Raw genomic sequence first — 25448 nt, forward strand, 5'->3', positions numbered from 1 at the left:
TGATCATATTGAATAGCGGAGTGGCTTGATGGACTGAATGATTTTCTCCTGCTCCTATTTCTTATGTTCTTATCTTCATACATAATATGTTGTAGCTTCAGTGAATCATGCACCGGAGTGATTTGTGGGTTCGTGTCTACAACTTCTCTCACACTAGGTAACTGTGTCTAAACCATGCCATCACATCAAGCACCGAAACTTCCACCTCCACTTGGTAGAGGAATCCAAGATGAACACTGCTGTTGCAGTTCTGGTGGTGATCAGGCTTGTCAGTTCTCTTGGCTGTAGTTGGTGCATAGTGTAAAACAAGCAAAGTGGGAGTTGGGGGAAGAAACAGTAAAATTCCATTTGAGGCATCTCAGTCAGTCTGGCAAAGGAAAAGGATTTTGTTCAGTAAAGGGATTCTATCCCAATTTTCCCTTGCTAATTGAAAAGGCTTTAAGTGCTGGATATCTGAAATGAAATTAGAAAATGCTGGAAATACACAGCAGATCAATCAGGATCTCTGAGGGTAAAAGACAAACCTGAAGGGTCATACCCAAAGTGTCAACAGCTGTCTTTTTCCCTTTACAGATGCTGATAAACCTACTGTATATTTCTAGCATTTTTTTAAATTATACACCCTGTGCCATTGTACCTATAAACTAATGACACTGGCTTTGACTGCCAGGCAGGCACTAACTTTGTAGAATGGAGTAGCATCCCTGCACTAGGTTACAGGGCACATGGCAGGGTCATAGACCAGCAAGCAACATAATCACTATTAAGACAAAGCCATAATCGTTAGAGATTCCAAATTTTTTTCTTATCTAGCTTGATGTTTATTCCAAAAGGCTGTGCAATCTTCTATGGTCATCATCTCCTAAAACAGATTATTATTTTTATTAATTTTTCACAGCTGTTGCAACTGTGGGAGAAGAATGGTTATTTCGATGAGTCCATTATTCAGCAGTTGCAGAGCCCTGCTCTTGGACTTGGACAGTACCAGGTTAGTAACTTGTGGTACCTGTGGCAATCTGCTGCTAGAGAAATGGGTAATAAGTGGTGATCATGAATGCAAACAGCTCAGTGGTCAGCTTTAACACAGTTGACATCCTTGCATTTAAAGCAGATTCGGGCTAGGCATTCAAGATTATAGATCAGACACATTTCATTAAATCCTGGGCTCGTCTAAGCAAAAAGTCTCAGGCCCACTTCCAACAAGTTTATAGCAGTGATTATTAACATACATTAAACCTTGTAAAACACAGCACTGTGGATTGGGTGGTGCAGCAAGCAAGTGCACTGACTTTCACAGCTGTGGTAAAAGTCAGCATTGATCAATGAGATGAAAATTTTCTTTCCCTGCTCCCTTTGAGGATCCTACATAAGATGAGTTTGCATAGTCTTGTTCCAAGACCTAGTGGATGTTGGCGCGTGGAATTAAACCAGCCCAAATTGGGAACTAATTGGCACTCTAAGGTAGAGAGTTGCAATGACACCTGGTGGGAGGAGTTGAAAATCGAATGGTGAAGCAGTGGCTGGCAATGGTCTGAGATCACGGCATCTTTTTTAGGGAGTGACAGCTTAACTCTGCATCTGACCATGCTGGACTTGGCTCGGGAATATCTGATATTGTGACTGGTTGAAGAGTATTGAACCCTTTTTTTAACACAACGGCACTATTAGTAAATAAAACGTCTAGGATTTAGGACTGAGGCATTATAGAAATTGACTCTGTAAGGTTGACTGTTTCAATAATTTCTAGACTGAAAGAAAACATTTGCAATTATATTGCTCCTTCCATGACCTCAGGACATTCCAAAGCTCTTTTCTGCCAATGAAGTATTTTTGAAGTATAGGTCACTGTTGTAATGGAGGCAAACGCAGTAGTCAATTTGTGCACAGTCTCCCAGGAAATGAGGTAACTGACCAGATCATCTCTTTTAGCAAAAGTGAAATACTGCAAATGCTGGAAATCCGAAATAAAAACAAAGTGCTGGAAAAACTCAGCAGGTCTGGCTGCATCTGTAGAGAGAGTGACAGATTTAATGTTTCGAGTCCAATATGGTTCTTCTATAGAACTGAGATCCTTAAGCTTAATACCCGAGCCTATACTTTATTTTAGTAACATTTTCACTTGCATTGGTCTTGTCTCCTCCACTAATATTGCTGAATTTAATTTTGTTTTTCTGTGTGGTGCTTCCTGCAGGCCTCTCTAATCACAGAGTTTGCAGCTGTGGTTCAGCCCATTCAGATGGCATTCCAGCAACAGATCCAGACACTGAAGGCCCAGCACCAAGAGTTTGTGGACAGTCTCACCAAGCATCAACATCAGCCACCCCAGCCACCACCGCAGCCTCAGCCCCAGCCCCAATCCCAGCCACAGCCTCAACCACTACGGGAACCCGAGGCTCCACCACCGCACATCCCAATGCCTCAGAGCCAGGATCTGCCAGCTCTCTCACCAACAGAGTCACCAGGTGCAGTAATGGTAGAAATGGAAGAGTTGAGGCATGAAATGAAGTGTTAACATATTGTTCCTATGTTAACATTGCATACAGTTCTCTAATTCATTCAAAAAACACCACATTATTTTCTTTCCTTGTCCCTCCTAAGTAAAACTCACTATCTGTTTAGAGAATCGTGCATTAGGCTGCTAACCGTTAACCCTCATGAGGCTTCACTTTTCAGGCCCAAGAGGAGTTCCTCTCAGTGAGCAAACCTCTGTGCTCTGAATTCAGATATGGAGCTCCCATTGAGTCCCTCGTCTGGGATTAGGAAATAAGTGGAACAAAGTTACATTATTTGCAGACAGAAGGAGTGTGCAGGCAAGACACTGTGTTTCCCCTTTTTTGATGTTGAAAAGTTTAGAAAACGCACTCAGCACATTGGAGAGACCACATTTGACTTTCTAAACCCTTAATGTAAAATTACACTCCTCTCATAGGTTTATTTATTCTACTTAAAAGTTCTTGTGCTCCGTGATGGAGCCCTATAGAGCAAGGTCACTGTGTCTCCAATCACAGCTATCCTTTCAGTGCAGAAAGTGAGACCTGGAAGGCTACATGTTTCACAGAGAGGGAGTTCCCCAAAGCCTGCGCTCAGGGTGGTTGCCACAACCGGGGTTGAATAGCCAGAATCTTTCCCCTTGTTTTCACATTTATTATTTCATAATATGGAGTACGGTCTGAGGAGGTGTTTGCAGAGTGCTGTTGAGAGGAATCCACTTTTTTAAAATCTATGACTGTGTTACAGATGAGGCCAAGCCACCACATCCCCTCCCTGAAAACGTGTCAAGTGGAGGGCAGGAACCCAGTCCAGCAGGACAGCGAGGGCCTGGGCAGCATGAGCACTCCTCTTCTAAGCCACCATGGTTTGAACGCCCTGCTATGCCACTCTGGGGCCAACAGCAACAGGTATTGGTTTGGGAAATATTTTCAGCAGCAATGAACAGTTTGTATGTGGAGCTGATGAACCAACAGGAAAGTCACAAGTGACTTTCATTACAAGGGAACAAGCAGGAACCAGGAATGAGGGAGATGCAGTAACAAAACTCCAGTTTAGGAAGGATCTGATAGAATAGGGACAAATAATAACTGCAGAGATAAATAAGTAAAGCACACTTACTGACCAGGATCCACTGAATCCAGAATATTTGAGGGATTATATTGAACATATGTTGGATACCATTATTTTAATTGTATGGATATGAGACATTTTCAATTATATAGATTTGATATGCATATTTAAATTTCATACACGAGAAGTACATTTTTAAATGTATGGATGCAAGACATATTTTCTTCCTTGTCTTGTTCTTATTTCACTCGATTCTTTCTGACCTTCCTCCCAACTCATGGTCCCCAGTAGATATTCCTCCTTTTCCCCTTGTTTTCCTGATCCCACTGAAGTGTGACCAAGATTGGGAGCCCAACACAACATGGATCCAACCTGCTTTCACCCTGACTAGCAGCGCCTTTAAATATTAACAAGGAAAGTATAAATAATACTACCCTGCTAAGACAGTGCTCTGAGAAAGGACGCCACAAAGGACATGCTATTAATGTAAAGTGTCAGCCCTCTTGTATCTCCTGTCATTCAACCAAAGAAGTGCTGCTGTTTGAGAATACTTGTCTGTTGATGGGTTCCTCTGCTAACAGCCCCACAGGTTCTGCATGTATGAAATAGGAGGAACCTCATGAAGCACATCATCTAATTACAGTTAAGTTGTATGTCCTACCTGTGCGTACATACCAATCGGGATTTTTTACTTTGAAATAATCATTAGTAAAGTGATCTTGCCTTTGATGCAGACATACCTCCTGCAGCAAGTGCTCATGTGTTCCTGTAAGTGGCACCAGCCTATCTATTGTCCTTTGTCACCATCCTACATTTTCTTCAGTGAAGGCATTTTTTGAGACTCTGCTTGTGTTCTTCAGCATTGCCTAGTTATTATAAAAGTGACCAGCGTCTTGTATCTTAATGACTGTTGCAGTAACTAAGATTATGTAAGTGAAAGCCTAGTGAGGAAAGGATCAGGCTTGTCAATGACATTTCTCCCTCCCTGGGTGACCGATGAGTCAAGGCTCATTTGGGCCTAATGACAAAGGTTGCTGCTCACCCATGGAATCAAACCCCAGCGAAGAAGTAGTACCTTCATGGAAAGAAAATTAGATAGAAATGAGGAAGAATCAAGTCTGGAAATTAAATGTTAAACTTTGCTAACAGCTGTTGTTTACAGCATATCAATAAATTATAACCAGTTGCTAAAGTAATCGAATCTTGTTAGCTGCTTGAGTTTCTGGTTTCAAGGGTGGGCCAAAATATCAGTGAGATTACAGCAGTAGTTTGCTGTTTGGAACTTTTCAACACCGCATTAGTCAACAAACTTTGACTTCACGCGTGAACAGTTTTCAGTATTCACTTATACTGTTTAGCAATTTTTTATTCTGATACTGTGCTGTCATAATAGATGGAGACAGGCTAAATATACCTGTGATGGCTAATGTGCTGGTGTCCAAAGAGTTTCTGAAGCAATAGTTTATGGGGAGAATTTTCTCCCCGTCGGGCGGGCCGGTCTGGAGCAGGCGGGCGCTGAGCTGATCGCTGCCCGCGATCGGCTGCACACCACCATTTTACGTGCGTGGGCCAATTAAGGCCCACCCAGTGTGACGCGCACCCAGAAGCGCTTAGCACTATCTGTGCAGGCGGGGGGAGGAGGGAGAGTTGGGGTCAGTGCTCCTTCGCGCATGCCTCAAGGAGATTAAGTTCAATTTGAAACATCAAAATAAAAAAAAGTTAAAAATCATTTACATATGTCCCCTCATGTGACAGCACCACATGAGCTGAAACATGTTTATCAAATGTTTAAAAAAATATTTATTAATTTAATAACCCCTTCACGAAACCTCATCCCGCCCGTCGATGAGGTTTCATGAAAAATGCGAAGGCCGCCTGGGCTCTTCGCCTGCCCGCCAGTCTTAAGGTTGGTTTTGTCAATTTGGTTAATTAGTTTATTAATGGCCTTAACAGGCCTTTGACAGTTTGGCAGGCACACAGCTGACTCCGGTGTGTGCCCGCCGAGTGAAAGATCGGAGTGATGCGCGATGACAGGGTGCACGCCCGACATCACTGCGCATCATTTTACACATCGGAGTGCGGGGTGGGAACAGAAAATTCTGGCCGGTGATTTTTTTTTGTATGTTATAATTTTTTAATAGCATGAAGTATGTGTAAGCAGCTTTCAACAGATATCACTGCTTTGAAGGAGTATTGTTCAATTAATTGTCCTTTAATGTTAACAGGCTAGAAAGGAGAGATATTAGTATACTTTTCAGTGAGTTGCAGGCTCTTTTTGCTGCCCCAATTTATGCTTTAGTTCTCTAGCAGACACCAGCCAGAGAATAAAATTGGGCAGAGTATAGATTGGGTGTTCGATCCAGACCTGTCCCATTCTTGTTGGATGAGTTTGGTTAAGTTGGGGGAGCCCTCTTCATTGAGGAGCTTATCTTTGCCATGGTGTCACTTACTTCAGTTCTCATCTACTCTGTAGAGCTGTTTTTTTAAAAAATCATCAACTAGCCTGGATAACTGAAGTTTAAACCATGCTGGCAAAATGTTCAGTTAACAGGTTCTGACCTATGCTGTAAATTCTATGTAATTTAAATAATTCAGTAGTCTGAGCATCTCTTTCTCTTTTTACCACTATCAGTTTGACCAGGGGTTTAATGCTCCACATCAAGGACCACCTCATTGCCAGCCCTGGAATAACAACCATGAAGGGATGTGGAACGACCAGCGGGAACAAAATTGGAACAACCAACGAGATGCTCCATGGAACAACCAACATGAGCCGTCCTGGAACAATCAGTTTGAGCCGCCATGGAACAACCAGCATGAGCCTCCCTGGGGGGGCCAGCGGGACCCACCATTCAGAATGCAGCGACCCCCTCACTTCCGCCAGCAGCCCCCATTCCCGCCACACCAGCAGCACCCGCCGTTTAACCAGCCTCCGCACCCCCACAACTTCAATCGCATTCCCCCACGGTTCATGCAGGATGATTTCCCTCCAAGACATCATTTTGATCGTCCCCCTTATCCTCCTCACCATTTTGACTATCAACAAGGAGACTTTCCACCAGGTAAACAATCCCAAGCAGCCTGTTCAGTGATCACGTCATGTAGTTCAGTTCTTACTTAACAGTTTTTAATCTCTTTGCATTCTTGCAACTTTAAACTGATTTCAGACTCTTATTTTCTATAAGAAGACTTTTTTTTCCTAAATGCTGACCCTGCAGAAAAAGAAAGACTTACATTTATACAGTTCCATTCACAATCTCAGGATGTCCTGAAACACTTTTATAGGCTTCAACAGCACTTAAGAACATAAGACTTAGCAGAAAGAGTAGGCCATTTGGCCCTTTGAACCTGCTCTATCATTCAATAAGATCAAGGCTGATCTGCTTGTGGTTTCAACTCCACTTTGCTGTCTGCCCCCCATAATCCTTCATTCTCTTGTCCATCAAAAATCTATCTAACTCTGCCTTGAATAAATTCAAGGACCCAGTATCCAATGCTTTCTGGGGAAGAGGATTCCACATACTAACGACCCTCTAAGTGAAAAAAAATTCTCCTCATCTCCATCTTAAAAGGGAGACACTTTATTCTTAAACTGTGCCCCCTAGTTCTAGTCTCCCCCACAAGAGGAGACATCCTCCCGATATCCACCCTGTCAAGTCCCGTCAGGATCTTGTATGATTCAATAAGATCACCTCTCATTCTTCTAAACTCCAATGGGTATAAGCCCAACTTGTTCAGCCTTTCTTCGTAAGTTAAGTCCTTCTTCCCAGCAATGAGTTGAGTGAAACAAAAACAGAATTACCTGGAAAAACTCAGCAGGTCTGGCAGCATCGGCAGAGAAGATAAGAGTTGACGTTTCGAGTCCTTCAGCAGAAGGGTCATGAGGACTCGAAACGTCAACTCTTTTCTTCTCCGCCGATGCTGCCAGACCTGCTGAGTTTTTCTAGGTAATTCTGTTTCTGTTTTGGATTTCCAGCATCCGCAGTAGTTTTTTGTTTTTATCAATGAGTTGAGTGAACCTTCTCTGAACTGCATCTAATGCAGTCATATCTTTTTTCAAGTAAGGAGACCAAAACTGTGCACACTACTCCAGATGTGGCCTCATCAAGGCCCTGTACAACTGCAGTAAAACTTTCCTACTTTTATATTCCATTCCCCTTGCAATAAATGTTAACTTTCCATTTGCCTTCCTAATCATTTGCTGTATCTGCATACTAACTTTTTGTGATTCATGTACCAGGACATTCAGATCCCTTTGTACCAGAGCTCTGCAATCTCTCTCTATTTAAATAGTATATTGCTTTTCTATTCTTCCTGCCAAAGTGAACAAGTTCACCTTTTCCCACGTTATACTCCATCTGCCAAATTTTTGCCCATCACTTAACCTGTCTATATCCCTTTGTAGACTCTTTATCTCCTTTTGACAACATATTTTTCCACCTATCTTATGTTATTGGCAAATTTAGCTACCATACAATCAGGGCCTTTCATCCAAGTAATTGATTTTGATTGTAAATGGTTGAGGCCCCAGCACTGATCCCTGTGGCACACCACTAATTACAGATTGTCAACCTGAGAAAGACCCATTTGTCCCCACTTTCTGCTTCCTGTTAGCTAAGCAAACCTTTGTCCATGCTAATATGTTACCCACTTACACCATGTGCTCTTATCTTGTGCAGTAACCTTTGATGTAGCATCTTAGCAAATGTCTTTCGGAAATCCAAATACACCATATCCACAGGTTCCCCTTTATCCACCTTGCTTGTTACTTCCTCAAAAAACTCTTATACAAAGAATAATAATCCAGAGATAGAGTTTCTGCTTTTAATTTAGCCCCTAGCTGCTCATAATCCCTAAGCAGAACGTCTTTTAAGCAAAACGTCTTTCCTAGTCCTATCTGTGTCGTTGGTACCCACGTGGTCCACCACAATCTTCCCCCTCTGACTGCATGTTCCAGCCCAGAGCAGTTGTGCTGAACCCTGGCACCGGGCAGGCAACACAGCCTTCTGGACTCGTTCTCGGCTGCAGAGAACTGTATCTACCTCCCTGACTGTACTGCCCCCATGACAACAACAATCCTATTTACTCCTCCCACTTGAATGACTTCCTGTGACACAGTGCCCTGGTCAGTCCATTCATCCACCTTGCAGCCCCCTTTTGCATCCATACAATCTTCAAGTACCTTGAACCTGTTGAACAATTGCAAGGGCTGATGCTCCTTCACTTCTACCTTCTCAGTCCCCTTACCTGCCTCACTTGCAGTCACACCCTCCTGTCCCTGTCCATTGACCAAATCAGTTGACCCTATCCTAAGGAGTGTGATTGACACTTTGTTCCGGAAGGCAAGGTAATATTACCCCTCCCTGTTGCACCACACTATCTGTAGCTCGGTCTCCAGCTTATTGACATGGAGCCAAAGCTCTTCAAGCCGCAGATACGTACTGCAATGTGGTTGCCTTGGATCGCACATGCTTCCACCAGCTCCCACATATTGCAGCCGCAACACATTACCTGCCCTGCCACCTTTATTATGTGTTAATTAATTTATAATTAATAAACCCTACTACTCCTAATAAGCTTTACTACTGCTAGTAATCCTTACAATTACTAATAAATTACCCAAGGTTTGAAAAATAAACGAGCAAAATACTCACCAAACAATCACTTGCCTGTTTCCCTGTGACATCACACTTCAACTTTTCTCAGAATGCAGTCTGACCACAGACTGAGCAGCTCCCCTCGGCTTTTGGGGTTCTCTCTCCAAACTCTCACTGCTTTATGGGCTCGCTCTCACAACAACACAAGACGCAGAGCAGAAGTCGACCATATGGCCTGTCCAGCCTGCTCTGCCATTCAATAAGATCATGGCAGATCTTAGGCTTTAACTCCATTGTCATGCCCGCTCCCCATATCCCTTAATTCCCTGCAAAAAATCTGTTTGTCCCAGCTTTAAATGTATTCAACGATGGAGCATCCACAACCCTCTGGGGCAGAGAATTCCAAAGATTTACAACCCTTTGAGTGAAGTAATTTCTCCTCATCTCAGTCTTAAATAATTAGCCCCTTATCCTAAGACTGTGCCTCCATCTTTTAGACTCCCCAACCGTGGAAACAATCTCTCAGCGTCTTATCCTATCAAACCCCCTCAAAATGTTGTAGGTTTCAATGGGATCATCTCTCATTCTTCTAAACTCCAGAGAATATAAACCCAATTTTACTTAGCCTTTCATCATAGGACAACTCCCTCTCATTCCTGGAACCAATCTAGTGAACCTTTGCTGTACTGCCTCCAATGCAACTATATCCTTCCTTAAATGTGGAGACCAAAACTGCGCACACTATTCTAGATGAGGACTCACCAAAACCCTGTAGAACTGTAGCAAGACTTCTTTATTCTTGTACACCATTCCCTTGAAATAAAGGCCCAACATGCCATTTGCCTTCCTAATTGCTTGCTGCACCTGCATGCTAACTTTCTGTGTTCCTTGTACAAGCGCACCCAAGTCTCTTTGAACATCAACATTTAAAATTTCATACCTTATAAAAAAAATTCTTTTCTATCCTTATGACAAAAGTGAATAATTTCATACTTCCCTACGTTATACTCCATCTACCATCTTGTTGCCCACTCACTTAACCTGTCTATTTCTCTTTGCAGCCTTTCAGTGTCCCCACACACCTTACCTTCCCGCCTAGCTTGATATCAGCCAACTTTGATACATTACTCTCTGACCCCTCATCTAAGTCATTAATATAGATTGTAAGTAGCTAAGGCCCTAGCACTGATCCTTGCGGCACTCCATGCACTGCCTGCCAACTTGAACAGCCCTGTTTATGCCCACTCTCTGCTCTCTATCCGTTAACCAATCCTCTACCCTTGCTAAAATACTACCCCAACACCGTGAGCCCTTATCTAGCCTATTATCCTTTTGTGTGGCACCTCATTGAATGCCTTTTGGAAATCCAGGTATCCTACATCTATTGGTTCCTTTGATCTACCTTACATCCTCAAAAAACTCTTAATAAATTCGTCAAACAGGATTTCCTCTTAGTAAAACTGTGTTGACTTGTTCTCATCATATTATGCTTTTCTAAATACATTGTTAAAGACTTCCTTAATAATAGGTTCCAGCATTTTCCCAACAACTGATGTTAGGCTAACTGTCCTGTCATTCACTATTTCCTATCTTCCTCCTTTATTCAAAAGTGGTGTAACATTTCCCAATTTTCAATCTAATGGGACTGTTCCCGAATCTAAGGAATTTTGAAAAATCATAGCCAGCACATGCACTATCTCCAGAGCTATCTCTTTTAGAACCCTAGGGTGTTCACCATCAGGTCCTGGGGATTTGTCAGATTTTAGTCCCTCAAGTTTTGCCAATAGTTTTTCTCTGCTGATAATTTCCTTCATTTTCTCTCTTTTTAGCTCCTAGGTTAACGTCTGTTTCTGGCATGAAACTCATGTCTTCTATTGTGAAGACAGACGCACAATATTTGTTCAATGCCTCTGCCATTTCCTCAATCCCCATGATAATTTCTCCTGTCTCTGCTTCTAAGGGGCCAACATTTAGTTTAGCTACTCTCTTCATCTTTATATACTAATAAAAGCTTTCAATCTGTTTTTACATTCCTGGCTAGTTTACTCTCATTCTATTTTTTTCCCTTTTAACTAACGTTTTGGTTGCCCCCTGCTGGTTTCTAAAACACTCCTAATCCTCAGACTTGTTACTCTTTTTTGGCAATATCGTAAGCCTCTTCTTTTAATCTAATACTATCTTTAACTTCCTGAGCGAACCACGAATGGGTCTTTCTCATTGAGTTTTTGTTCTTCAATGGCATGTATTTTTATTGAAGATTTTGAATTGTTTCTTTAAATGTTTCCCACTAGTCACTTACCTCCATACCTTTGCCTATTTCCCCAATTAACCTTAGCCAGTTCTCCCCTCATACCTGTATAATTGGCTTTGTTCAAGTTTCAGATTATTGTTCGTGATTGGCGTATCTCATTTTCAAACTGAACATGGAATTCAATGGTATTATGATCACTGTTTCCCAGTGGATCTTTTACCACAATATTACTAATTAATCCTGCTTCATTACACAATACTAGACCTATGGTAGCTTTATCCTTAGTCGGTTCCACAACCTATTGCTCCAAGAAACTAGGATATAGAAAACGTTCTACAAACTGTCGTTTGGTAGTGCAGAATTTGAGTATTGCTGAAAAAAGACATTTTGTCGAAGCTTTTTGTCTTGCATTTATCAGGACAATCGCAAGAATGCCAATGTCAAGGGAAGCAACAACTTTATACTATATGAGAAGGGAGTGCTGCTTGGTTGGCAAGTGGACTCTGATTGGTAGAGGTGTTGCCATGAAGAATGCACCAGTTAATGATGACTGACATTTAACTGCCAAGCATTGTTTGAAATTTAAACCAGGCAGCATGACTGGTCAAGGTATTGCGCTGAGGAATGAACAAGCGAATGGATATCACTTATTTTGTTTAGCTGAAACAGGCACATTGTTTGCATGTGTTCTTTCTGTCTGCAAAGAACAGGGCCCTGTATACTAATATATGGAGCTTCCAGAACACGCAAATGTGCCACACTGCGAGCCCGACTGAATTCATAAATTGGTTGTCAGCGTCGTATTTAGCAAATGTTCTCCCCCTACCCCTACCCCCTCCCTCTCTCCCCCTACCCCCTCCCTCTCTCCCCCTACAACTACCCCCCTCGCTCTCTCTCCTACCCCTCTCTCTCCACCCCTTCTCTCTCGCCCTCTCTCTCTCTCGCCCTCTCTCTCTCTCGCCCTCTCTTTCTCTCGCCCCCCCCTCTCTCTCTCGCCCCCCCCTCTCTCTATCGCCCCCCCCTCTCTCTCGCCCCCCCTCTCTCTCTCTTGCCCCCACCTCTCTCTCTCGCCCCCCTCTCTCACCCCCCTCTCTCTCTCACCCCCCTCTCTCGACCCCTCTCTCTCTCTCGCCCCCTCTCTCTCTCGCCCCCTCTCTCTCTCGCCCCCTCTCTCTCTCGCCCCCTCTCTCTCTCGCCCCCTCTCTCTCTCGCCCCCTCTCTCTCTCTCGCCCCCTCTCTCTCTCTCGCCCCCTCTCTCTATCTCTCGCCCCCTCTCTCTCTCTCGCGCCCTCTCTCTCTCGCCCCCTCTCTCTCGCCCCCTCTCTCTCTCTCGCCCCCTCTCTCTCTCTCGCCCCCTCTCTCTCTCTCGCCCCCTCTCTCTCTCTCGCCCTCTCTCTCTCGCCCCCCTCTCTCTCTCGCCCCCCCTCTCTCTCGACCCCCCCTCTCTCTCTCGCCCCCCCTCTCTCTCTCGCCCCCCCTCTCTCTCCCTCGCCCCTCTCTCTCTCGCTCCCCCTCTCTCTCTCGCTCCCCCTCTCTCTCTCGCTCCCCCTCTCTCTCTCGCTCCCCCTCTCTCTCTCGCTCCCCCTCTCTCTCTCGCTCCCCCTCTCTCTCTCGCTCCCCCTCTCTCTCTCGCTCCCCCTCTCTCTCTCGCTCCCCCTCTCTCTCTCGCTCCCCCTCTCTCTCTCGCTCCCCCTCTCTCTCTCGCTCCCCCTCTCTCTCTCGCTCCCCCTCTCTCTCTCGCTCCCCCTCTCTCTCTCGCTCCCCCTCTCTCTCTCGACCCTCCCTCTCTCTCGACCCCTCTCTCTCTCGCCCCCTCTCTCTCGCCCCCTCTCTCTCGCCCCCTCTCTCTCTCTCGACCCCTCCCTCTCGCCCCCTCTCTCTCTCTCGACCCCTCTCTCTCTCTCGCCCTCTCTCTCTCTCTCGCCCCCTCTCTCTCTCTCGCCCCCTCTCTCTCTCTCGACCCCTCTCTCTCTCTCGACCCCTCTCTCTCGACCCCTCTCTCTCTCTCGACCCCTCTCTCTCTCTCGACCCCTCTCTCTCTCTCGACCCCTCTCTCTCTCTCGACCCCTCTCTCTCTCTCGACCCCTCTCTCTCTCTCGACCCCTCTCTCTCTCTCGACCCCTCTCTCTCACCCTCTCTCTCTCGCCCCCTCTCTCTCTCTCGTCCCCCTTTCTCTCTCTCGCCCCTCTCTCTCTCTCTCCGCCCCCTCCCCTCTCTCTCTCTCCAGCCCCCTCCCCTCTCTCTCTCTCTCCGCTCCCCTCCCCCCTCTCTCTTTCCACCCCATCCCCCCTCTCTCCACCCCCCTCCCCCCCACCCTCTCTCCACCCCCCTCCCCTCTCTCTCTCTCCGCCCCCCTCCCCTCTCTCTCTCTCTCTCCGCCCCCCTCCCCTCTCTCTCTCTCCGCCCCCCTCCCCTCTCTCTCTCTCCGCCCCCTCCCCTCTCTCTCTCTCCGCCCCCTCCCCTCTCTCTCTCTCCGCCCCCCTCCCCTCTCTCTCGCCCCCCTCTCTCTCGCCCCCCCCCCCGCCCTCCCCCTCTCTCGCCCCCCCCTCTCTCTCGTGCCCCCCCCTCATCCCCCCTTTCTCGCCCCCCCCTCTCCCCCGCCCTTCACCTCTCTCGCTCCCCCCTCTCTCTCGCCCCCCTCCCTCTCTCGCCCCCTCCCTATCTCGCCCCCCTCCCTATCTCGCCCCCCTCCCTATCTCGCCCCCCTCCCTATCTCGCCCCCCTCCCTCTCTCGCCCCCCTCCCTCTCTCGCCCCCCTCCCTCTCTCGCCCCCCTCCCTCTCTCGCCCCCCCTCTCTCTCTCGCCCCCTCTCTCTCGCCCCGCCCTCTCTCGCCCCCCTCTCTCTCTCGCACCCCCCTCTCTCTCGCACCCCCCTCTCTCTCGCCCCCCCCTGTCTCTCGCCCCCCCTCTGTCTCTCGCCCCCCCTCTGTCTCTCGCCCCCCCTCTGTCTCTCGCCCCCCCTCTGTCTCTCGCCCCCCCTCTGTCTCTCGCCCCCCCTCTGTCTCTCGCCCCCCCCTCTGTCTCTCGCCCCCCCTCTGTCTCTCGCCCCCCCTCTGTCTCTCGCCCCCCCTCTGTCTCTCGCCCCCCCTCTGTCTCTCGCCCCCCCTCTGTCTCTCGCCCCCCCTCTGTCTCTCGCCCCCCCTCTGTCTCTCGCCCCCCCTCTGTCTCTCGCCCCCCCTCTGTCTCTCGCCCCCCCTCTGTCTCTCGCCCCCCCTCTGTCTCTCGCCCCCCCTCTGTCTCTCGCCCCCCCTCTGTCTCTCGCCCCCCCTCTGTCTCTCGCCCCCCCTCTGTCTCTCGCCCCCCCTCTGTCTCTCGCCCCCCCTCTGTCTCTCGCTCCCCCCCTCTGTCTCTCGCTCCCCCCCTCTGTCTCTCGCTCCCCCTCTCTCTCTCGCTCCCCCTCTCTCTCTCGCTCCCCCTCTCTCTCTCGCTCCCCCTCTCTCTCTCGCTCCCCCTCTCTCTCTCGCTCCCCCTCTCTCTCTCGCTCCCCCTCTCTCTCTCGCTCCCCCTCTCTCTCTCGCTCCCCCTCTCTCTCTCGCTCCCCCTCTCTCTCTCGCTCCCCCTCTCTCTCTCGCTCCCCCTCTCTCTCTCGCTCCCCCTCTCTCTCTCGCTCCCCCTCTCTCTCTCGCTCCCCCTCTCTCTCTCGCTCCCCCTCTCTCTCTCGCTCCCCCTCTCTCTCTCGCTCCCCCTCTCTCTCTCGCTCCCCCTCTCTCTCTCGACCCCTCTCTCTCTCGACCCCTCTCTCTCGACCCCTCTCTCTCTCTCGACCCCTCTCTCTCGACCCCTCTCTCTCTCGCCCCTCTCTCTCTCTCTCCGCCCCCTCCCCTCTCTCTCTCTCTCCGCTCCCCTCCCCCCTCTCTCTTTCCACCCCATCCCCCCTCTCTCCACCCCCCTCCCCCCCACTCTCTCTCCGCCCCCCTCCCCTCTCTCTCTCTCCGCCCCCTCCCCTCTCTCTCTCCGCCCCCTCCCCTCTCTCTCTCTCCGCCCCCCTCCCCTCTCTCTCGCCCCCCACTCTCTCCCGCCCTCCCCCTCTCTCGCCCCCCCCTCCCTCTCGTGCCCCCCCCCCCTCGTCCCCCCTTTCTCGCCCCCCCCTCTCCCCCGCCCTTCACCTCTCTCGCTCCCCCCTCTCTCTCGCCCCCCTCCCTCTCTCGCCCCCCTCCCTCTCTCGCCCCCCTCCCTCTCTCGCCCCCCTCCCTATCTCGCCCCCCTCCCTATCTCGCCCCCCTCCCTATCTCGCCCCCCTCCCTATCTCGCCCCCCTCCCTATCTCGCCCCCCTCCCTATCTCGCCCCCCTCCCTATCTCGCCCCCCTCCCTATCTCGCCCCCCTCCCTATCTCGCCCCCCTCCCTCTCTCGCCCCCCTCCCTCTCTCGCCCCCCTCCCTCTCTCGCCCCCCTCCCTCTCTCGCCCCCCTCCCTCTCTCGCCCCCCTCCCTCTCTCGCCCCCCTCCCTCTCTCGCCCCCTCTCTCTCGCCCCCTCTCTCTCGCCCCGCCCTCTCTCGCCCCCCCTCTCTCTCGCCCCGCCCTCTCTCGCCCCCCCCTCTCTCTCTCGCACCCCCTCTCTCTCGCCCCCCCTCTCTCTCGCCCCCCCTCTCTCTCTCGCACCCCCTCTCTCTCGCCCCCCCTCTCTCTCGCACCCCCCCTCTCTCTATCACCCCCTCTCTCTCTCTCGTCCCCCTCTCTCTCTCGCCCCCCTCCCCTCTCTCTCTCTCCGCCCCCTCCCTTCTCTCTCTCTCCGCCCCCTCCCCTCTCTCTCTCTCCGCCCACTCCCCCCTCTCTCTCTCCGCCTCCCTCCCCCCTCTCTCTCTCTCCGCCTCCCTCCCCTCTCTCTCTCTGCCCCCTCTCTCCGCCCTCCTCCCCCCTCTCTCTCTCCGCCTCCCTCCCCCCTCTCTCTCTCTCCGCCTCCCTCCCCTCTCTCTCTCTCCGCCCCCCTCCCCTCTCTCTCTCTCTCCGCCCCCTCCCCTCCATCTCTCTCCGCCCCCTCCCCTCCATCTTTCTCCACCCCCTTCCCTCTCTCTCCGCCCCCTCCCCTCTCTCTCTCTCTCGCCCCCCATCTCTCTAGCCCCCCCCCTCTCTCCCGCCCTCCCCTTCTCTCGCCCCCCCCTCCCTCTCGTGCCCCCCCCCGTCCCCCCTTTCTCGCCCCCCCCCTCTCCCCCGCCCTTCACCTCTCTCGCTCCCCCCTCTCTCTCGCCCCCCTCCCTCTCTCGCCCCCCCTCCCTCTCTCGCCCCCCTCCCTATCTCGCCCCCCTCCCTATCTCGCCCCCCTCCCTATCTCGCCCCCCTCCCTATCTCGCCCCCCTCCCTCTCTCGCCCCCCTCTCTCTCTCGCCCCCCTCTCTCTCTCGCCCCCCTCCCTCTCTCGCCCCCCTCCCTCTCTCGCCCCCCTCCCTCTCTCGCCCCCCTCCCTCTCTCGCCCCCCTCCCTCTCTCGCCCCCCTCCCTCTCTCGCCCCCCTCCCTCTCTCGCCCCCCTCCCTCTCTCGCCCCCCTCTCTCTCTCGACCCTCTCTCTCTCTCGCCCCCCTCCCCTCTCTCTCTCTCCGCCCCCTCCCCTCTCTCTCTCTCCGCCCCCTCCCTTCTCTCTCTCTCTCGCCCCCTCTCTCTCTCTCGCCCCCTCTCTCTCTCTCGCCCCCTCTCTCTCTCTCGCCCCCTCCCTCTCTCTCGCCCCCTCTCTCTCTCTCGCCCCCTCTCTCTCTCGCCCCCTCTCTCTCTCTCGCCCCCTCTCTCTCTCTCGCCCCCTCTCTCTCTCTCGCCCCCTCTCTCTCTCTCGCCCCCTCTCTCTCTCTCGCCCCCTCTCTCTCTCTCGCCCCCTCTCTCTCTCTCGCCCCCTCTCTCTCTCTCGCCCCCTCTCTCTCTCTCGCCCCCTCTCTCTCTCTCGCCCCCTCTCTCTCTCTCGCCCCCTCTCTCTCTCTCGCCCCCTCTCTCTCTCTCGCCCCCTCTCTCTCTCTCGCCCCCTCTCTCTCTCTCGCCCCCTCTCTCTCTCTCGCCCCCTCTCTCTCTCTCTCGCCCCCTCTCTCTCTCTCGCCCCCTCTCTCTCTCTCGCCCCCTCTCTCTCTCTCGCCCCCTCTCTCTCTCTCGCCCCCTCTCTCTCTCTCGCCCCCTCTCTCTCTCGCCCCCTCCCCTCTCTCTCTCTCCGCCCCCTCCCCTCTCTCTCTCTCCGCCCCCTCCCCTCTCTCTCTCTCCGGACCCCTCCCCTCTCTCTCTCTCCGCCCCTCTCCCTCTCCGCCCCCTCCCCCCTCTCCCTCTCTGCCCCCCTCTCCCTCTCCGCCCCCCTCTCGCTCTCCGCCCCCCTCCCCCCTCTCGCTCTCCGCCCCCCTCCCCCCTCTCGCTCTCCGCCCCCCTCCCCCCTCTCGCTCTCCGCCCCCCCTCCCCCCTCTCGCTCTCCGCCCCCCCCTCCCCTCTCTCGCTCTCCGCCCCCCTCCCCTCTCTCGCTCTCCGCCCCCCTCCCCTCTCTCACTCTCCGCCCCCCTCCCCTCTCTCGCTCTCCGCCCCCCTCCCCTCTCTCGCTCTCCGCCCCCCCTCCCCTCTCTCACTCTCCGCCCCCCCTCCCCTCTCTCGCTCTCCGCCCCCCCTCCCCTCTCTCGCTCTCCGCCCCCCCTCCCCTCTCTCGCTTTCCGCCCCCGCTCCCCTCTCTCGCTCTCCGCCCCCCCTCCCCTCTCTCGCTCTCCGCCCCCCCTCCCCTCTCTCGCTCTCCGCCCCCCCTCCCCTCTCTCGCTCTCCGCCCCCCCTCCCCTCTCTCGCTCTCCGCCCCCCCTCCCCTCTCTCGCTCTCCGCCCCCCTCTCTCGCTCTCCGCCCCCCCCTCCCCTCTCTCGCTCTCCGCCCCCCCCCTCCCCTCTCTCGCTCTCCGCCCCCTCCTCCCCTCTTTCGCTCTCCGCCCCCTCCTCCCCTCTCTCGCTCTCCGCCCCCCCCTCCCCTCTCTCGCTCTCCGCCCCCTCTCCCCTCTCTCGCTCTCCGCCCCCCCTCCCCTCTCTCGCTCTCCGCCCCCCCTCCCCTCTCTCTCTCTCTCTCTCTTGGAATGTAGGAAATGTGGCAGTCAATGTGCACAAAGTAAGTTCCCATAAACAGCAGTATGATATGTTAAGCCTGTTTTAGTGATGTTAGCTGGGAGTAAATATTGTCCAGGACTCCAAAAAGAACTCCTTTGCTCTTTGAAATAGTGACATGAAACCTTTCGTATCCACTTGAAAGGTCAAATGGGGCTTCAGGTTAATGCCCCATCCAGAAGACCTCATACAGTACTGTCTCAGGACTGCACTAGACTGTTGGCCTGGATTTTGTCCTTAAGGTCATGGAGTAGGACTTGAATGTACAACCCTCTGACTCAGCAGGAATGCTACCAGTGAGTCATGCCAATACCTAGTGGCTACGATGCAACAGCAGTGGAAGAGATTCTAGCTGAAACCCTGGTCCTGACTGATGTTTGCATTCCAGTTTTCCTGATAAGTTACTGGCTCAGGGGTAATCTTATGCCAAGCCTGTAAAGTGCAGCTCCTAAAGGACTGATAGTGATGCTATATTCGACTGCGTCAATCACATTCCTGATTGAGGGGGAGAATTGAAGCTGAAGAAGAGGAGAGAGCAGAGAGTCAGGTGAAGTCAGTTAGATTTTGCTTTTGGGGGAATGTCACCTTGTTCTCGATGGATAGAATAGCCTTTTCATTCATAATTGTCTTGTGAACTGCATATATAATCCATTAAGCTGGTTATATTTCAACGTTTTTGTGCAAAACTGTGAGCTACTAGTGGTTGCTGTGTGATCTTGTGTAAATCTGTCACATCCTTTCTATCTGCCAACTAAGTTCTTTGATTTCAACTTGTAGCTGGATCCAAAATTCACATTAAAAATGTTCACATTGCTTTTATAAAATACAATTTATTGATCCTCCAATAAAAGTCTGCTTAAACTTTTTGTACTTGAACATCTCTTGGTCAGGTGGTACTTGTGTTGTTACGCGCAAGGCTGGTACAGTAATATAGTAAAAAGACCAAACCTAGTGCAGAACTTTGACTTAAATGCCTCTATGATGTATATATTCCAGATATGGGCCCCCCTCACCATCCTCCACACCGATTGCCTCCACCAGGAATGGGAGAACCTCCTCCATGGGGTGGACCCCAGCACCCAGATTTTGCTGGTCCTCCTCCAGGTTTTAACGGACAGCCTCCACATATCAGACGGCAAGGACCTCCTCCACCTCAGATCAGCCCGGATGACCCCAGCCTGGTACCCAATGTGCCATATTTTGATCTCCCAGCAGGATTAATGGCACCACTGGTGAAGGTAAGCAGCCAGTCACTGCTCAATATGCTGACTGAACAGTAACTTGCATTCATATAGCTGGCACTTTTAATATAGGAAAATGCTAAAGACGCTTCACAGGAGCATTATCAGACAAAAGTTGACGCAGAGCCAAGAGGATATTGGGAAGCATCTGTGGAGCAAGAAACTGAGTTAACACTTTGAATCCAATATGACTCTTCGGAATAGTTTCAAAGAAGAGACATATTGGATTCGAAGTGTTAACTCTTTCTCTCTCCATAGATGCTGCCAGACCTGCTGAGTTTTCCCAGGACTTCCTGTTTTTTATTTCAGATTTCCAGCACCACAGTATTTTGCTTTTAAGATATTGGGAAGGGTGACTAAACAATTGGCCAAAGAGGTAGGTTTCTAGTAGGGTCTTAAAGCAGAAGAGAGAGAGAGAAAAAGAGGCGAAGATGTTTAGAGAGGAAATCCGGAACTTGGGTCCTATGTAGCTGAAGAAATGGCCACCAGTGGTCAGGCGAAGTGAGTGGAATATGCAAGTTGCCAAACTTAGTGGAATGCAGAGTTCAAGGATGGTTGTAGGGCTGTGTGACATTACAGAGATGGGGAGGGTGATGCCATGAATGATTTAAAATGCTAAATTGAAGGTGTTGGTGGACTGGGAAACCAGTGGAGATCAGCAAGAATATCATTGACCCAGTGTAGAATAGGATACGGTCAGAGCTCACCTCAGGATGAACTGGGATGCTGAGGTTACAGTCTATTCAGTTGTAGAGTCATTATGGCACAGAAGGAGGCTAAATGGCCCATCAAGTACGTGCCGGCTCTCTGCAGAGCAATCCAGTCAGTCCTATTCTCCTCTATCCTTGTAGCCCTGCAAGTTTATTTCCCTCCAATTTCCTGTTGAAATCATTACCATTTGCTGCGTTAAAAAAATTTTTTCCACACATCAGCACCACCACCATCTTCCATGCCCCAATATCTCCTGTTTCACCAGTCCTTTGTTCAACCTGAGATAGAGGTTTATGAGAGGGCTAGAATCAGCGGCAATGGAACTGAGTTTGTTGGGAGAACTGAAGACAATGACTTTGGTCTTTCCCATGTTTAATTGTGGAAAATTGCTGCTTATACAGCACTGGATGTCAGAAAAATAGCCTGACAACACAGGCAGTGAAGGTCGAGATAGGGAGTATTAAGGTGGTTCTGGATGTTGTCAGCATGAATGTGGAACTTGATGTCATATCTTCGGATGAGGTCAACAAAGGCAGCATGTAGATGAACAAAAGCGGGGAGTTTTGGATAAATCCTTGGTGGGCTTCAGCGAATGTAGATGTAGCCTTTGTTTCTCTAGGAGTCCTTGGATATCAGTGATAACTTCTATTATACAAATGTTAGGAAATGGAGATAATTTAAGTAAGTTATATTGGTATTTGTGGGTGTTAGGAATGAGTTTTAGATTTAATCTTTAAGTTTGATTTGTATTTCTGTATCTGTGTGTGTTAAAGGTCAAATTGAGTTTTAGCTTCACTTTTTAAAAAGTGCCTGCATTTCTAATGAGAGTTTTACGACTATTGCAGCTAAGTTAAACAAACAAGAATAGAGAAACTGGGATGTTGCCTAGCAACAGGGCTCCAGAGAGGCAGGTCCCTCCCACAGAGACACACACAAGAAACTAGAAACAGCAGTTTGATTTGGAAGCTGTTTGAGCTCAGTTGGTTTTAAAAGTAACTTCCAGGAGATACTGGAGAAAAAGGGACAGATAGCCACTCCCAAGCTAAAGAAAAGACTCAAATCCAGGGGAATGGAACAGGAGAAAGGCCCAAGCAGAACTTCTAGTCAAAGGAAGGACAGGAACCTGGAAAAGATCCTGTTAAGTGAAGTTAAGAGTGAGGGGCAGAGAGAAAGGCTCCAAGCTTCATATTTAAAGAGACAAAAGCTACAGGAAGCAGATTTAAAGTGAGAACAGCTTGCAAGAGGCCAGAAGGTCCAAAGAGACAACTGAAGGTCTGTAACTCTTTGCTATGGGCATGTGCGGCAGTGGTGTACTGTTGATAGCTGAGTCGGTGAGAGAGAGTGCACAGAAGAAAGCTTGAATGCATGTGGTGACCCAGGTGAGAGGAACATCGAAAGGAGAGTTAAAAACCCTAGAGGTGAACCCTTGTAGATGGCATCTGAGAGAAAGCATCAGTTTGGGAGAAGATTCCAAAGTGAGTTCTTGGAGAGTGGAGATTGGAAACCCTCATGTGAAAGAGAGTTCAGTGAGACCAGTTGACTCATGGTGGGGCAAGCACCTGGGGGGAGTTGATGAGAGATCCATAGCATCTGATTGAGGTGGCATCTGTCACTTGGCTTCAGAGTGTGGTGTGTCTGACCACAGGGTGCCTATTGGTTTACGTGAACTGTGTACTTACTATGAACATTAGAGTATAAGATAGCTTTTGTAACTTGTGTTATCCTTACAAATCTGCTATATCTGTAAAGGTATAGTTGTGGGTGAAGGAGTATTGTAATATAGTTCATTTCTTATTTAATAAATGTTTTATGCTTTTGTTATAAGTTGATTAGCCAACTCCAGTGATTCTGTTCAGTAGCCCCTCTCCATGTATCTAAACAAACAAATAAAAGTTAGTATTTATTATGCTGGATTCCACCCTGCAATCAGGTTTATCCAGTGGTAGCCTCAGCTCAGATCATAACACAAACTATTAGTTTCCTTAGTCCTGCATTGGCCCTGCAAACCGATTCCTTTATACTTTGCTGTCAGTCAAATTACTTCTTCTGCAGTAATGTGTTCTTAGTCTCCAGTCGCTTATTAGTTTTTATTTTAAAGAAAAAGAAAACTTGCATTTCTGTGGCACATTTTACAACCTCAAGACTTTGCACCCAATGATGTGCTTTTAAAGTACAGTCGCTGTCTTAATTTAAGAAACAGCGCAAACAATTAGTGCACAGCAAGCTCCCACAAACAGTAATGAAATAAGTGACCAATAATCTGATTTAGTGGCATTGACTGAAGGACAAATATTGGCCAGCACACTGGGAGAACACCCCAGCTTTGCTTTGTACCTGTGACAATATAACACTCCCTCAGTACTGCACTAAAGTGATAGTCTGGATTATGTGCTCAGATCTTGGGAGTGAGACTTGAACTTGCTCAGATTACTCAGACTGTGATGCAAGTGACGAAGCTACATACATTAATGAGCGCTGAAATTTTGTTCTCTCATGGGTTCATCTAACACCCACAAATGACGCTGAACTATCATTGACTTTTTTGTCATCAAAATGCAAAGTGAGCGGTGCACACTTACAGTCCAGCCATTCATAATACTATGTATTTAAGTCATTTTTTAAAAGGTAGATTGAAATGGTCTCATTAAAATTTTGGTAGCAAGATCCATTGTCAAATATTTTGCTCCCTCCATTTAAAATAAATCATATATACAAATATCAAGCAACCTGCTAAATATAATCTGTAAACCAACCGCTGATTACTTATTATTTTCAAACAGCTGGAAGACTACGACTACAAGGCCCTGGAGCCTAAAGATATGCGCCTTCCACCTCCAATGCCACCTAATGAGAGGCTGCTTGCTGCAGTTGAGGCGTTTTACAGCCCACCATCTCATGACAGACCAAGAAACAGGTAAGGAGTCTTGCAAAGTCTATGTATTGTTATTTAGCTTCTATCTATCCGGTGAGAACCGTAACTTCTTATTTCCTTCTCCTTCTAGTATTTCTAGCTTTCCCTTGAATGGCACCCTAACCGATCTCTGGTTAAAGAAGATCCTCTTTAATTTCTTATTGGGCTATTAGTATTTTTATTATCCCTAGTTTTGGACTTGCTGCACAAGTGGAAACATTTTCTGGCCTTTAATATTCTTAAAGGCCTGTATCAGTTCACCCCTCAGTCTTTCAATTCTGTAGAAATGAATATCTTTCTTGGTATCCTAGTGAATTTTTTTGCACCTTCTCCAGTGCCTTTATCATTTCATAACATGGAGACCAGAACTGTGTACAGCACTTTTAAGTGTGGTCTAACCATTGTTCAATATAACTTCTCTGATTTTTCAATTGTATCCCTCTAGAAATGAACTTCAGTGCTTGGTTTGCTTTTTGCTTATTATCTCGTATTGCTACTTCTAGTGATTTGTGTATTCTGGGTCACCCTTATTTTTTTAAGGAGTGTGCGACCTTTTGTATTTCTTCTATCTAAATGCTCCACCTCACACATGATCTTTATTAGAATTCATTTGCCAATTACATGCCCATTCTGCAAGTTTCTTAATGTCATCTTATAGTTTGTCACCATCTTCTCAGTATTGGCTGTGCTTCATAATTTTGTGTCATCTGCAAGTTTTGAAATTGTACACCCAAGATGTCTGACGTAAATGGCGAACAACAGTGGTCCCAAAACCACTGTGGAACACCACTTCCCACTTTTGCAGCCTGGGTAACTACCTATAAGCCCTACTCTGTTTCGTAGCCACCTTGCTGTCCATTCTGCCTCCTGTTTCCTGACAACACATACTGTAATCCTAATCCTGAGTCATGTGGTACTTTGTTAAAGGCCTTTTGAAAATCCAAATATGTTACATCTGCTTCATTACCCTTGTTTACCCATTATCTTTCCTACCACTGATGGTAAGCCAACTGGTCTAAGTTCCTTGGACTTGTTCTGTTTCCCTTTTAAAATTTAGGAATAATGTTAGCTGTCTGCCAGTCCCCTGGCACCATTCCTATTCCTAATGAATTTTTATAGTGGATGTTTGTGTAATAATGCCTTTGCTATCTTTTTCATTGCTTTTATTAGGCACAGATATAATCCAATCGGATTTTTATTCTCTACATTTAGTTAAAAAGGAGGAAAATAATTGATAAACTATCATAAATGTCTTTCTATCTTTTTTAATGTCTTCTAGTTTCATTATCAGTAGCCAGTTCAGATTCTAACTGTGGTTTTACTGTGCTTTCAGGATGACTTCTAAAAGCATTCTATGTAGTAATCTCAGGAAAGGTTAGGATTCCCAGTCTCTTACAGTATAGTAGAAATTCAAGCACAGAAGGAGTTCACTGTGCCAGGGCTAGGTCCACAGTGCACTTTTGCCTCATTTTTCTGGCTCGATTTCTCTATGCTTTAATGTTTTTCCTCTTCAAATGTCTATCTAATTTGTTCTTAAATGCTGTGAATAACTCTGCTTCAATAACCACTTCTGACAATTTGTTGCATAGCTTTCTAATTGCCAATTTTGAAACATTTTTTCACTATTTACAACGTATTTGCTGTTCAAAACTTTAAACATTCCTCAGATCCTGCTCTCAGCTCATATACATGGCTCTAGTTCTCAAGTCTCTCGTGACTTTATCTTGCTATTTTTACATGCAAGTAAACTTACATAGTAGCTTCTCCATGTGATCCAACATGTTTTCTATAATGGAGTGTTGAGAACTGCTGAAGTACTTCAGCATGCCTAGTTAGTGTCTGTACAGTTACGTTATCACTTCTTTTGTATTCAGTATATCCCTCGATAATACTTAAAATCTCATTTTCTCTTTTTATGACTTCTGCCACCTGCAGTCTGCTTTTAATGATTGCATATCAATAAAAGGAAATTGATATATACTTGAAATGAAAAATATTGCATGTCTATGGGAAAGAACAGGAAAGTGGGACTAACTGGGTAACTCTTTTACAGAGCCAGCATAGACACAATGGGCCAAATAGCCCCCTTCTGTGCTGTATGATTCTATGATCCATATATCAGAAATTCCTCGATATTTCTG

At 48.6% G+C, this 25448-nt stretch overlaps 1 protein-coding gene across 3 annotated transcripts in view; it reads left to right on the top strand.

The window, feature by feature from the left end:
- Positions 1 to 25448, top strand: part of cherp (calcium homeostasis endoplasmic reticulum protein) — an 88533-nt gene that overhangs the window by 42229 nt on the left and 20856 nt on the right. For all 3 annotated transcript variants that reach the window (XM_078555596.1, XM_078555597.1, XM_078555598.1), the window contains 6 exons: positions 899 to 988; positions 2192 to 2462; positions 3238 to 3398; positions 6194 to 6623; positions 19441 to 19682; positions 23177 to 23310. In XM_078555596.1, the coding sequence (XP_078411722.1) occupies positions 899 to 988; positions 2192 to 2462; positions 3238 to 3398; positions 6194 to 6623; positions 19441 to 19682; positions 23177 to 23310 (1328 nt within the window). The remainder of the gene's footprint in view (positions 1 to 898; positions 989 to 2191; positions 2463 to 3237; positions 3399 to 6193; positions 6624 to 19440; positions 19683 to 23176; positions 23311 to 25448) is intronic.

Source organism: Cetorhinus maximus, chromosome 13 (assembly GCF_964194155.1).
Source record: "Cetorhinus maximus chromosome 13, sCetMax3.hap1.1, whole genome shotgun sequence".
Lineage (NCBI taxonomy): Eukaryota > Metazoa > Chordata > Chondrichthyes > Lamniformes > Cetorhinidae > Cetorhinus > Cetorhinus maximus.